The 15,145-nt window shown below is 39.0% G+C and overlaps 2 protein-coding genes across 3 annotated transcripts; one reads left to right on the top strand and one right to left on the bottom strand.

Annotated features, from left to right (window-relative positions):
- Positions 1-658: 658 nt before the first annotated feature.
- csf1b (colony stimulating factor 1b (macrophage)) lies at positions 659-7,769 on the top strand. Of its 2 annotated transcripts, none has more exons than XM_029436349.1 (9): positions 659-795; positions 3,085-3,204; positions 3,309-3,371; positions 3,469-3,639; positions 3,808-4,009; positions 4,093-4,229; positions 7,328-7,371; positions 7,466-7,503; positions 7,658-7,769. In XM_029436349.1, the coding sequence occupies exons 1-8, from the start codon at positions 754-756 to the stop codon at positions 7,500-7,502; spliced, it is 816 nt and encodes a 271-aa protein (XP_029292209.1). In that variant the 5' UTR covers positions 659-753; the 3' UTR covers position 7,503; positions 7,658-7,769. The 2 variants fall into 2 exon arrangements, with proteins under 2 accessions (XP_029292209.1, XP_029292210.1); XM_029436350.1 differs by having other exon boundaries at positions 7,469-7,503.
- Positions 7,770-9,770: 2,001 nt separating this feature from the next.
- On the bottom strand, positions 9,771-12,771 carry fmodb (fibromodulin b). The gene is made up of 2 exons (XM_029436173.1): positions 11,883-12,771; positions 9,771-10,564 (listed from the first exon to the last, which is right to left on the bottom strand). Exons 1-2 carry the CDS (start codon positions 12,769-12,771, stop codon positions 10,413-10,415), a joined length of 1,041 nt encoding a protein of 346 aa, XP_029292033.1. The 3' UTR covers positions 9,771-10,412.
- Between the last annotated feature and the right edge of the window lie 2,374 nt (positions 12,772-15,145).

The following is a 15,145-nucleotide window of genomic DNA, read 5'->3' on the forward strand; positions in this document are numbered from 1 at the left end:
TAGATAGGCCCCGTCCAGTGTTATATTATTTTACATATTAGGTTATTCAATTATTATTATTATTGATGTTGTAACATTTTAATGTGGTTGCTACTTGGGGTGGAGCTATTTTTAACTACATTGCATTATTTAACAATAAATCATATTCTACTTGTGTTTGCTGATCACATGTTTTGTATGTAAATGGTTAATTTGCAAAGGAGCTATTAACTACATCTGTTAAATAAATGCAATGAATCCACTTCATCAAAACTGTTATTCTGAGCGTGCATATGTGGACCAGTGTTTTAAATGCAAATTGCCTCCAAGGGTTAGAGTTTCTAGAACGAAAAACAGATGTTATCAGCACCCCTTCAAGCTCCCACAAACTTTATTTGTTCAATTTTCTGTTTTAATAATTCCCTAAGTTGCGCTGAACAAAATACATTATCCAGTTAACCTATAAAGCAAAAAAACTATTTACCATAGCACAAGTGTAGAGAGCAGGACCTTGTATTTTGTCCAACAGAGGAGAGGTGGGAGGTCTTTAAAAGGGCTGTCTGTCAGCTGCGACAGTTAGTCTCGGTTTGAACTCACCCTAGGAGGAGCACATCAGGCAATGCCTTTAAGAACAGCGCCACATGACGAAGTGTCAGATTTACTTAACAGCAAATTCCTTTCTCTGGAGTGGAACTGAGTATTTGAAAAGGATATCTTTGCTTCAATGTGTGTGACAGAGGAGTCTGGTGTTTTCCATTGTCAAACACGTACCAGATGACCATCCTTGTATCAACCCTGATTCAGAGCAAAGCTAAGGTAGGTGAGAACCTTTCTTTGATCACTGCAGTTAAAAATCCACGAGCAATACAGTCAATGCAGGGGAAGAATACCTCATGCTTGTGTAAGCCTGGATATGAGGTTTCTTGCTTGATTTGCTGACCTACATACAAATATCATGGACAACATAGAGAAAGCAAATCATGTGACAGGTGACATTAGCATCATGTGCTCCTGCATGTAGTACATACCAGACACATTAATAGTTTTATTGTATTACATTAATTTGATTATCATCAATCCGCATGTGGCTTCCCAATAACAGTCAAAGGCTAACATAGTCTTTCAGCTTACACATAGCATCTTGTTTTTCTGTGAGAATCACTTTTTTGACTTATCTGTTTCAAATGCCACTTTTACCAGATTATTTTTGATTTGTTTTAATAGTTAAATCATGATGGCATGGAATTTTCTTTCCTTTCCTTAAACATTTGTGGAAAATTATAACATCAGTACATAATCTTTGCAGAAACTAAGTAAAGTTTATGTTGCATTTAAAACTAAAGTGTATAGTTCAGCATTATATTAGGAACAGACAACTAAATATGAAAGGAATATTTATCATCTCTTGTGGCTTTTAAAGAATCGTCTTTTGTTTCTTAATACATCTCAGAAGTTGATCAGGTAATGAAAAAAATCTGGTTTTATTTTTTCAATTCAGTGGCATCTGTCTTGACTGTTGCAGAAGCTGCACTGAACTCACAAGTCAAGTTCAATAGTTAAATAAATATCAAGGAATACCTTCCAGTGCAGACATTGAACTTGTATTTTGAGGAAAATATGATGGTCCCCATGTTTTAATCCTCAGTAGAAGAATTAAGTCCATCTGGAGCCCATTTTACTGTTACAGCTGCCAACGGTGCTTGGTAGCAGGCATCATCAGCTACAGAGTCCGTCCATGTTGCTCTCCTATGCTAAACCTTCCAGGGTACATGGCACTGTTTGACCATAACAGAGACTTATCTAACACGGCCTAGGTTCTTCTGAGGTCACTCACAGTTAAACATTGTTGATTGGTAATGTTGCAGCAAAGAGGCACTGCGCGTATTGCCAAAACTCAACCCAAAAACTTAACGCTTTAACCCAAGTCAAGAAGCAGATCTGAAACACACAAATATTGGTTAGGGGTGGAAAGAAAGTGTTGTTGTTGTTGTTGTTACTGTAACTATGGGCCGTGTATGGCAAGACCATTTGATCCGGCCAATCCGGCAAATAATCTAGTCAGCAATAGAATAAAACGAGCAACTGACTTTTCCTGGCCAAGGTCAGGGTCATTTAACACAACACAAGCGGAACGTGTCATCACGTGGTCACGTCATGTCAAAAGACTTCAATATTAAACGAGACGTCATTGACATCAGTCAACGCAGCGTGGCGAGTGTAAAACAGAAAGCTAGATGTGGAATGTCGCACTTTCCAGGAGAAATGGACAAACGATTATTTCTTTGTGGACGTAAAAGGCCAGTGTGTCTAGTTTGTGCTTGTGGTGATGAAAAAGGCTCTCGAGCGTTATTACAGCTGAAAGGACGAGTGCGTTGGGATAAAGTTAACGCTCTTCGTCGGAGTTTGGCCCAACAAGCAGCTCGCTGTAGAGCGTAACATAAAAATATGGAAAGATAAAACAGAAAGTTACTATTTTTGCACGGCATGAAAGAAAGAAATGAATGGGCTGTGTGTTACATTTATTAGCAGAGGTTATGAGTTCAATGATTAGTATGGCCCTCGAAGGATGTTGTAAAAATGTAAATGGCACTTCAAGGTCCCCCACCCCTGCTGTAACTGAGAAGATTTTCGTTTGTACTCGCAGTCTATTCCACACATTGTAAAGTACATTGTTGATTGAAAGGCTGGAATTTGCTCGGATACTTACTGTTTAACAGTTTTGGCATAATTAGGAGGAAATTCCATCAAGGTTTGCTTTGAACTTGGTTTTCCTTGTAAAGTAATTTATAAGAAAGCTCCTTTTTGAAGAAAAGATCATCACGGTTTGGGAGAGAAAAGTGAATCAGACAGACTACCATGTGGAGTGCAATCATATTGAAATGGTTAAGGTCAGGATGTCTCATTGGGCCCTTGTTGCAATGGTTGTGTTGTTGGTAGAGAGCATTCCTAATTTGTTCAGTTTCAGCATGCATAATCTACTTGACTAATGTTTGTCAAGTAATAGTTTTTCAAATTAATTTTTGCACTTTCCAGCTGAGTAAATATCCACGTGTGTGTAAGCCCTACATGTGTGGTTGACATGAAGATAATATATGATTGTTATAGTTGCAGGTAAAGTGTCTGTGTGTACTTATGTTCCTGAGCTTCCCTCTGATTATGGCTGAGGTCCCGGGTCCATGCAGACACTCCATCACAAGGGAGCACCTGCTGACAGTCAGGCATCTGGTAGGTGTTGAGGCAACATTAGAAACACATTTATTGAATCAATATCAGAAACAATGTGGTGCTACACGACCCGGGCTGAGATCTACCTGTTGTTATTCCTGCAGATGGATAACCAGTTGAGAAGTGGGTGCACGATAACCTACACATTCATAGAACGGAGAAGTTTGGTAAGGTAACATTTGTTTTATGGCACTGTTTTCCTTCCAAAACCTGTGCTATCCCACTTTTCAACTTTCCACTACCTCCGGTTCTCATTTCCCACAGAGCAAATGTTGCTTTGTGAAAGCTGCTTTACCCTGGATCCTGGAGCTCCTCACCACCCACTTCAAATATAGTCGGGGTTCAGTCAATGATGGCTATGTTCAGTCCCTGAGAGCTCTCATCCTCAACATCTACTCTCAGAAATGTGTGCCTCAGATTAATGAGGAGGTTGAGGTGAGTGTGTGTTTCTGTGTGCAGCCTGTTCAGAACTGAAGTATTACATTTTCTATAATATGAAACATGAAGAAGAAATATGTGATGTGAGAACTTGCCCAGCGCGAGGAGATAAATCTGCAATACCTGTCAAAACATTTAAAGTATGTTTCTCGGTACGTGCCACAGGATAAGCCAGAGAGTTTTGAGATGTACTACAGTGGATCTACTTCAGAGGCACTGCAGAGGGCTTCAGAGGTGCTGTCTGTTTACTGGGAGCTGGTGACAACGAGCGCCGCACCAGTAGACTGGAGATGCCAGCACGAATACACAGAAATCTTTGGCTCTACTACAAAGCTATACACAGAGTCAACTTCAGAACATTTAACAGGTGGGAATCACTTTTGTAAAAGTTCTCTGATGTAGATGTGTTGAGCCAATGAGATCACTAAATATATCTATCTTTTTCTACAGACAGTTATGCTAGGAACTCGGTGAAGGCCTCGCAGAGAAGACCAGACAGAGACCTGTACAAGCTTGGCTTCATCATCGTCTCCATCTTCGGAGGACTGCTGTTCATTCTCACTCTCTATTGTCTCATTACACAAAAGGTACAAGCGCTTCTGTTTTGATGGTTTCTAAATCATGTGTGCCTTAATAAAGTTTATCCATGCATTCCAGTTATATTGCACTTAAGCAGGCCTTGGCAGCCTGCCTGTACTCTCTGGCAGAAGTACACGCTCTCCCTCACTGGTAAATACTAAGCATAACAAAACAAGGTGGAGGCTTGACTTGGTGACAGCAGAAGGGACATTTTGCAGAAGCACAGGCACAAAAGTCTGCAAATGCAAATGAGTGCATTTATGCTCTTTCTCCTATTCTGGACTATTTGGTGCCATCAGCTATTATTTCCAATAGTAATAAATCAGAGCGGTGGTTTTCAGCTGGCTGAGGCTCACAATCAACGTGAGTCGTTTTTCATTCAGCTTATGTAAGGCATTTAACAAAATTTAATATTTAAACAACTTTAAATCTTTTCACAAAATGAATTCTGCAGCAATCACAATTCCTTTAAGCCCTATAAAAACAGGAAACACACAAAATAGAATAAGAACCTATTAAATGTAAAGCCCTAACACATTACAGGCTGCAGTTAAATCCCAGTGGAAACATCAGTTTCTAAAAAGCAATAATATGCTAATATCATTTGTAGGTAAAACACAATAGAAAAGCAAAAATTTCTCTTTCTTGAATCACACATTTTCCTTTGCTTCTTTTATAAGGTGGCTGTACAGTTTGTGGTAAGTTTGTTCAACATTTGACAATATAGAACTAACACGTTGTAAAAAGCTTTGGGAAATCTGGGAATAATCTTGTTTTTACAGAGTCCCTTGTTGGTAAATACTAAGCATAACAAAACTAGGTGGTGGCTGGATTTACTGGTGACAACATAAGTGCTATTCTGCAGCAGCACATGCACAAAAGTCTGTAAATGCAAATGAGTGCATTTATGCTCTTTCTCCTATTCGCAGCTATTTGGCACTTTTATTTCAGATATTTCATTGCATGACTCAGAGCAGTGGTTTTCAACTGACTAAGGCTCACAATCCACATCTGTCCTGATTCATTAATCCCAATGTTTAACATAACTTTTTATATTTATATTTATTTTAACGATTTCACAAGGGGAATACTGCACCAACCAGCGCAACGCAGTAAGAGTAACTCTAATTCTTAGGCCAGAACTTTGATCAAGCAATTGCAGGAGTATTGCTCATGACTAATATGCATGTGATGCATGTGTTGTGGTGTGGGACATAACTGTAGTACCTGCAAGAACACTTTGACATATTGAAAGGTACTATTTGATACACTGTCTTTAGTCCTTTCACAAACATGGTGGATTTTAGTTCACATTTAGATTACATTACACCAGAGTTGAGGGGAAGCTTATGTCAGTGATTTTCAGCATTTAATCACATTAGAGCTCCACTCAAGTGATGGGTTAATGGCAAACAAATGGCTCCATTTGAGTTTCTCTTTGAAGGTAATGCACTAATAGGACTTGGTTAGTCAGAAGCTGGTTTCTCAAACACAGGATTTGATTATGGTTTAAATTATACATTTTTAGGTTTTCAGGAAGCTGCCAGCGAATTTTGAAGTTGATTCACTTAGATGTGGAAGAGGAAAAGAGATACATTTCCCGTCATGAATGGATCCTGTGTTGTTGAGAGCACAGACCGACTGAGCTTTTAAGTGCCAAATAACAAGATTAGACATTTTGACAGGGCAAGTGGCATTGACTGTCATTCGAAGTATAGATTGTCTACGTATATCCTTATTTAACTGCAGTGTCATGACACAGGCAGCAGCGTATGAGGGATGCATAGCTGTGAGTAAGGTCACAGACATTCACAGAGAGTAATTACAATAAAAAGCTTGATGTGGTTTATAATTATCCATTTGTGGAATGTTATTCTTTAGCCTGCTGGCCATATTTTCTTCTTTTGTCAATGATGCTGCTCACTTTATTTCACAGCTGCTTTTCACTTGAGTGTGTTGTTACATGTTGCGCTGCCAACTGCCCCTTCATTTTAAGCAACGAGCCCTCTCTGACTTTAATTGACATCATCTGTGTGCTCAGTGAGAATATGTGAGAACATATGGATGTAATGCCAAAAATGTTGTATGAGGAAGTGGACAAAGTTGGAGATGACACATCACTTGGGGCAGATGCATTTCTGTAAACATGCTGACCTACAGAATGAGCATGTTTGTGTCAGTTGCTGTAATCGTTTGCTCACCATCAACCGGATTAGGACATATTTTAGATTCATTTGTGTTTAGTGATGTTTTACATGCAGTTATTTTATAATGATTCTCAGCTGAATTATCTGTGTGATTATTACAGTATGTAGCTGGTCTTTTATGTTTTTTTCCAGAATATGTGCAAAAAATAAATCCTGCCAAGTTAGGTAGTCCATTTACTCAGTAAGATGAGCCCTGTGAGAGAGTTTATAGCTAACACTTGGCTATAAACTGTAAACTTTCTCTGATACATGCAAGCTCTGTCCACCTGCACACCTTCGGGCAATATGGCAGTGTTAAAATCAAAGCTTCACTGGAAGCAAGCCTCTAACTTCATGAAGGTCCAAACAGGAGTCAAACATACGGCTCTTTTTAATACTCGAGACAAACAAACCATCTCTTTTAAAACATCTGGAATTTCCATCACTACTGCTCGGTCGTCAGGGATTGTCTTGAAACTGATCCGTAACCCATGATGCTTGACACCCACCAGTTGATAGAAAGAATCTAAGCATATTTTCCTTTTCTACAGGGGTGAGCCAAAGTAACATAAGCCTCTTCTTGCCAAGAAATGTGAAGTAATACTCAACTCAAAACTTATTTTGACTGTGATTTGCTCAGCAACTGTAAATTTGAAAGGTGGCCATAAATATAATTTGTGTTTACTCTGCCAAGGAGAATAGAGCCTGTTTTGGATTTTAGTTTTCTTGGTGTGGAAAAAATATTGATCTGTCAATCACCTGCCCACTGCCCTGTCATCAGTCAGAACTTATTGTTTGCATATTAATATGTTTTTTTTTCAATTTAAGAAATGAGGTGTGTTACTTTGTGAATGACTCTATAGTTACTCACCACGTGTCCTGTTGGTATTATTTCATAAAGTATTTTCTTTCCTAAACAGAGAGCTCACACCCCTCACAGATCAAGATCATATACAAACTCAAGGTAAGGCACATACTGAACTAGGATTTTAAAAATGATCTGGCTTTCCATGTTTTGGAACTAATCCCAATATATTCCTTTATCATCTGGTTTAAAGCAGAGACCTGCAGGACATTGGGATGGAGCAACAATAAAGTGAGTATCACCTACATCAAAGTGTTACTGAGAGTTAAACGGCTGGAGCTGCAGCATGATTAATGTCTTAAACAAACACCTGTCATCTTCAATTTTAAGTATGACTGCAGTGCACATCCATTTTTATATTCTTTATATTGTTATCTTTACGCAGGTAGTAAAGAGCACATCGCTGCTGCAGCAGAAGGAGCACTTGTGAAGCTGCACATTTTATCCATCCGAACAAGTTTTCATATCAGTATTGTGTGTGTAATGTATCATGCTGACCTATTTAATCAGAAGCTTGGCTTTGACTGAGAGCAAAGATGGGCCTTATTTGGAATAATATGGTATGTATATTATGTTTACGCGTTATGTATTGCAGATATCTTTTCACTAAAAAAAGTTATATTTTTACACTAGTTATGTTTGTTGAATAATGTGTCTCCATTTGCTACCACTTAACCAACTGTTTGTAATGTTGTTTGCCAAACATTTCCACAAGTTATTTATTAGTTTGACTATTCAATCACCGTATTGATAATGAAGGTCCCATCAATACCAAATCCAAAGTATAACGCTCTCCAGCTTTCCAGCTACCAATGCATTCATATATGAGCACAATGAATTCACATTCAAAAGGTATTGACCTACGAGGATCTGGGCTACTTAATAGCCTTGAGTAAATCAGGTTTGACTTTACACTTGTGGAGTCAAACATGTTTGTATCCAAGTCAAACAGTCTCCCCCACTGCTTCGGGAAGCAGTTTAGTACACCTCATTATCAGCCTACATTGTTGATCAACACAGTCTTGCCAACTTCTAAAAGTTATGACCAAAGATAACAGAACAGTATGGTTTCAATGTACTCTGGATAATATTCTGTTAATGATCACAGTGCTGTTGTTGCTGGCAGAGAGGTTGAGATAGAATATCAATAGATACACACCAGTCAGTCCCGCAGCTCCACGAGAAATGTCTTAACTGCACAGGGCGTGACAGCAGGAGTTGGTGGGAATAACGTGCTACTATTGATTATTCATATGCATGCATGACATTTTAACATTACTGCATGGTAGTACTGAGAGCGATAGAGAGACAGAGACAAAAACTGTACAACCACTTTGTACAATGTGCTTTGGCAACACGGTGTTTTAATATGGCCATGCCAAAAAAAAACTCTTAGAATTTGAGATGGAGAGGGAGACAGAGAGAAAAAGACAGAGAGACAGAAAGAGAGAGAGGGCAGTGCATGTTATTCCCTCCTGTTGTGATGACTTTGTTTACTCAGAGATGATCCAGCCATGTTTTATAATAATAAATTGCATAACGTCTGAGTAGGAGAAGAATTGGACAATTCCCCGCACAGTGAAATAAATGCTTCTCAGAGAGGACCACATCAGTAAAAGATTCCCACATGTGATTGTGTGCATGTGTGCTGGCCTCTTTTTTGTTTTTGAAGAATCTGTGTAGGAAGCGGAGGTGGAAAATATAACAGCTCTACCCCACAGCCGCTGCAGAACTGCTGTACGGCCTGCAATATATCATTATCTATAACACACTTAATTTCACAGGCTACCACTTATCAATGTTCAAACTGTAGGCAGTAATCCATTTTTCATCCCGAGACTTTGCCCTATTACAAAACAAGGAAAGTATTTCTATAATTCAATTTAGTGCCTTTCTGAAGAGGATTAAAGGCAGCTGTGCAAGATAAAAAGGCAAGTTGTCTTCAACAATAAATATGCGGGAACTGCCTTAGACCAGTTAGTTGTCAAGACAGCTGCCGCCCCTTTTTCTCTCCCCCAATCTCTTTGCTTCTTTTACCTTCAAGTTAGAGGAAACAGAACATGTTGTTGCCGATAAAAAATATATATCATTGACAACAGTTATGGGCGCAAATAACTCTGAAGACAGGAATCTTTCCCTCAGATTTTATAATAGGTTCAAAGTAATGAGTTAGATAAAAGATTAAATTACACAAGCATGTATGATTCATAACTTTCTTACTAAGTGGATACAAAGTAAACTGCATCAATTCTCATATTGTAAATCAGGACAGTAGCAACCTGACTGTCAAGGACACATTCATCTGCGATATACATTACAATACACATTGGCTCAGAAATGACACCCCAAAAAGTGTTTAAGTTACCAAAACACGACAGCTTAAAAACAAATTACAACAATAATTATTAGATAGTTATTACAGAAACCAATATATAATTATCTTTGGCTAATTCAGAGGCTCATTTGAGTAATACACATTTTTAACCCGTAAACACCAACACTTGATACACAAATTTAAAAGTTGAACGTTAATGGAATATAATGAACATAATGCTTTAAAGTAAAAGCATTATATAGACAGTCACAACAGCACTGTCACTATAATAGGCAAGGTCACTTTAATATGTCAAAGTGACCTTGCCAAAAAAAAAATTAGAATAATAATAATAATGACAGTCATGGCTGCCTAACCTGCTGTTTTATGACCTTGTGCCACTTGGTGGAGGCAAAGATCCAAATTGAGCTGATGATAGGAAGTTTTATGCAGGTTATACTTTGCCAGACACGAATCAGGCAGAATTTGTTGTCATCAGCGAGATCGTATTTATGATGAGAAGTTTATTTAACCTGATAATCTAATAGTTTGGGAAAAGGATGTCAGTCATCTGGCCTTTTTTTCTTTGGTCTGTGTCATTCATATGTCTGTCATCTGGATAGGTGATTATACAGCTCTGGTATTTCCCGTTGACTAATACTGGAATTGTTTGATCATATATAGTCAAATATGTTTCCATGGAGTGTACTGTGAACAATATAGGCTAAATATAGTGACAGGTGAAAGAGGTTGGGGGTTTTACAGATGGAGAAAAAAACTTTGGATGAGTTAAGAGAAATCAGAGAGATAGAAAGAGCAGGAAGAGCTACACATGAATAAAGGCAACATGTCGCAAACAGTAGGCAGCCTCGGCAGGAATGCCTCTGGCACTGATCTCATTGGCATCCAAACGCAGCATTCTCAGCCTGGAGAAACTTGTCATGTCGATGGTCCGGCAGAAACTGCTCAGGGAGAACTCTGAAAGGCACATGAGAGTAATATGAAGGGAGGCTGCATGTTCTAGTTATCCTGTGTATTCACATCACAGAGTCCTATCAAGTCAGGCCCAATTAAATAAAAAGTAGTGCTGTGCTGTATCTTCCAGCTGGGACTTTAAGTATGTCTTTGTAAGAAGGCCGGAGTTGGTTCTCACATTTCTATATTAAAGCTACTCTTGTGTGATTAAACTCAAGACTTTTTGTTTTCTGTTGTTTTTCTGTTTTATAGGTTTTTGTTATTGGGAATGTGTGTTCGACATGTGTGTGGGCTTTAACTTAAAAAAGTGTTTATGGAAAAACTCTACTACAGGAGGAGGGCTTTATTTAAAAGAGTCTTTTACTGTAAGCCATAGGTCTTCAACAGGGGGCCCGCAACCCCCCTGTCGCACAGAACTCGGATAGCCTCTCCCCTCTCTGACAGCATCCCCCCCATCCCCCTCTCGCACAGAACTCCGACAGCACACCGATCGTTTAAATACCGCCGCAGTAGGGGGTCCCTACTCCATGCTATACCAGTTTGGAGGGTCCTTGGCCTGAAAAGCGTTAAAGACTCCTACTGTAAGCATGGTTGGAAATGTTCCACTTTGCTGCACTGTCAGTTCCCACCCCAAAAGTGATCTGAACTGCTAAATACATTTAATGTAACAGTGAAAACATGGCAGCGATAAACAATATGGGTGTAATGGTGCATGTCTGAACTTCACCTCAAACCCATAAAAGCAACTGGAGTGCATTAAGTTGCTGTAGGGCACAATTGCAGTAAGTGCGACTTTCTAAAAAGAAAGCTATTAAACTTCCTTCATCCGCCAACGTTATGCTGCGACCTAATTGGACAAATCCAGTCATGTTGGGAGGGTCAGTTGTTCACCCACATTTGTGTCATTAATGATTTGTGCAACTTGTTTGTTGTTAAGCGTCATGCTGTGCCAACCAACCCAATTCTAATGTTGAAATCTGAGTTAAGTAGCTTCTCATGTATATCACTTAAGTGAAGTGAATAGTGATTTTTCTTTTTTAATAAATGGCTATATACAGGACATTAGCTCAGCACTGTACATTTTCATTCAAATAAACCTTTAGACAATTTAGGACTGGTTTCAGTGTGAAACACATTATCGTTAAAAATATTTTATGTTATTTTTGATAGTTTAAAAACTCAAATGTGTTTATAATCACATTACAGTTCTTAGTTGTGTAGCGAACATCACTCTTTTATTTCCAATGGGACTTAAATCCATTAATATGTTTAGGATCGAAACTTTACTTTTACATGACATGTAACAGACGAGTCTCCATACCTTTGATCTTATTGGCTTGTAAATAGAGGTTCTCCAGGTTCCTACTGACAACAGGGATCTTTTCCAGTTTATTGAAAGAAAGGTCAAGCTCAACCAGCGTGCTGATATTGAAGACATTGGATGGAAGTCCTTTATCTGTCAGCTTGTTATCAGCCAGCCGGACAAACTGCAGTTCCGGATTCATGGTGAGAAAGCCTGCCTGCACGCTCTCTATTTCATTGGAGTCCAAATAGAGCTGCTGGAGCCTCTTGGGTAGGTTGTCAGGGATTTTCCTCAGCCTGTTTTTCCTCATATCCAACATGGTCAGAGACTTCAGTCCCTTGAACACAACTCCAACGTCCTCTATGACATTTGCTTGGAGCTGAAGGGTGGTGAGGTTGGCCATCCCCTCGAATGAGTTGGAGGGGATTTTTGAGATCTTGTTGTGACCAAATCGAAGGTCCGTGATGGACTTGGGCAAATTGGGAGGCAAACGTATAAGCTCATTGTGATCCAAGAGAAGCCGGTCCAGGTGTTTGAGTTTGCTGAAGACGTTTTTCCCGATCTTGTCTGAGTTGAGCTGGTTGTGACAGAGCACAACCCAGACCAAGTTGGTAGCATTGTCAAACACCCCATCCTGGATGCCTGTGATCTGGTTACGCTGCAGGTAGACATACTTAATATGTGAGGGGACGTAGGGAACATGCTGAAGGTTGCGGCTGTGACAGTACATAGCTGTGGGGAAGGTTGAGAGGCAGTCGCATTCCAGTGGGCAGTCCACATCATTGGCCTGCAAGCCAGCGTGCTGCCTCCGCCCTCGCAGATGGGACAGCCACTGGAACTGGCTGTAATGCTGGCTGATGCTTTGATCCACTATTCCCATCATGAGGAGGAGCACCACTGTCCGCATGAACACTGTTGGAAAAGCCAGGAAGAAAAAGATTTTAAATTGATATGAAGTCAACTTTAGGATATTATCATACTAATATATGAAATGTTTTGCACCTATCACTGGATTAGGCCATTTAAGACAGATGTACTTATCTTTGCTCTACTTTTTAAATGTATATTCGGTACAATATACCTACCAGTTGATTGATCGGAGACGGCGTCTCCTCCCTTGCTCATGTCGCCTGTGTCTTCCTCAGACTGACGGGAACACGTTGTTACTATAGAGTAAATAGCTCCCCTCTCTACATAACTGCAGCCCCAGCCCCAGTCACCCACTCTCATTAGACAACATATATTTTTCAGCTTGCATGCATGTAAAACCTAAAACTATAACGTATCACCTCAAGCCATGTACATATTAATCCCATCTGTGAACCAGTGCAGACATCTGCTTTTTAACAGCCTTGTTTATCCTTACTGTGTCATGCCTTATCATTAGGACAACCACTTGAAGGCTGGCTTGCTGTTTATTGTAGCAGCATGTAGGTTATGGAGAGGGGGGGGGGGTTATGGTATAGAAATGTTAACAAACTAGGCTAGATGCTGTAATTAGTGGTGTGTTCTCCTCATAAATGAAACAATGCAGCTTTGTTAAAGTTTAAAATCCAACTCTTACGTTGTAGAATGTCTGTCCATAATTCACTGTATGTTTCTACATGTATGAAGTGTGACAAACCCTGTTACCCTGTTATCACTCTTCTTAAACATGTTTTTCATGTTTCTGTCTCTGTTCCAGCCTGGTTCAGCTACTTACTACTTTTGTCAATTACAGTGTTCAAACTGTGGAGAAAGTTAATAAATGTTTGTGCTGGCGCCTGTAGACAGGAACCCCATTATCATCCTGCGGATTGTCATGAATGAACGGGCCTCATCATTCATGGCTTCCACTGGAGCAGGAAAATTGGAGGCAGAGTTTTAAGGATTAAGTTTCCCCGGCCTCTCTGAGGAAGTAGAAGACGATGCCCTTACTCGTTCAGCATGTATAGACTTTAACCACGAGAGGAGAGGGGACTTGAGGATACACATATGGGACTCTTTTTTACATAAAGTTCTTGGCATTGTTTTTAGTCAAATCACATTCTTTCTTTTAGTTGAAAGAGTAAATCTAAATGTTTTCTCAAGTGATTTTATATGATTCTTCATTTAAGAAGTGATGCCTGTTTTTCTGATAACTGTGATAACATTGGTTATACATGGAAATTATTCCTCATATATTTAGCAGAAATTAAAAATGTTTCAGGAAGACAATGTCCCTTTGAAATCTTTGATGTTGGATTTATCCTTCAATTATGATCAAACAATGTTCAAATCTCCCTGTAATCCAATTTATACAATAGGCATTAATGTTTTGTATCTGGCAAGACAGCTTTGTTTCCTCTGTGTCAGTTTCTCTGAATGTGCCACAAGACCGTCTGAATTAAAACAGGATGCAAAAACTGGAAATATTGTCTCGTAATTAAAGCAACATGTTTAATCCAAAACATTTTGTGTGGCCGTCATTTATTCATTTATCCAACGACAGCCTGAAAAGCCCAGATACTCCGAATTATATAACAGTATAAATCATACTTCCTCCCTGTGTTCTGCTGTTGTGAGGTGTACTAGAAGGTAACACCAAAACTAGTTATTGTCATGAATTGATTTAACTAGAAACTGGGTGGACCGTTTTCTTTTTGATAAGGACAAACTATTGGATGGACTGTCATATAATTGGCTTCATGTTCCTTGGAACAAAACCTTCACGTCCCACTTGAGCATGCCAACATCTTTAACAATTTTAAGATGTATGAAGTTTAGCCTTCAGCTAACGTCTCCTGCATTAAAAGGTTGCAGATTGCCACCCAAATGTCAGATCTCACTTTGAAGACACATCAAAACCTTTTTTATTTTATTTTGTAATAAAATAAATAATTAAATGAATCTATTATTTACATTTTAGGTCAATTTTGTAGCTACCTGTCCACATGTGAAAAATGTAATGGACATTAAAAGGAACATTATGTTTAATTCAGGAGAAGTTACTCCCTGATTATTGTTACATAGCCACAACAAGAAATGTGTTCATCATTATACATTTTGCAGCTGTTTTTTCTGAAACGTCATGGTGACTTGTGCAAGAGACATGTGACAAAATGCAGCAGTCCTGAACAACTCTTTAATAACTTCTCCAGTCACCAATTCATTCTGTTTGAAATTCCAAGGCACACTAATTTAATATGATTTGATTTATTAATTCGATTAATATGCCAGCAAAAACATCCTTTATTTCTTAGAAGCAATCGATCTGCTGAACATTTATTTGACATGCTAACGGTGAAAGGCTAACCGATCAA

Source organism: Cottoperca gobio, chromosome 7 (genome assembly GCF_900634415.1).
Source record: "Cottoperca gobio chromosome 7, fCotGob3.1, whole genome shotgun sequence".
NCBI classification, from domain to species: Eukaryota; Metazoa; Chordata; class Actinopteri; order Perciformes; family Bovichtidae; genus Cottoperca; species Cottoperca gobio.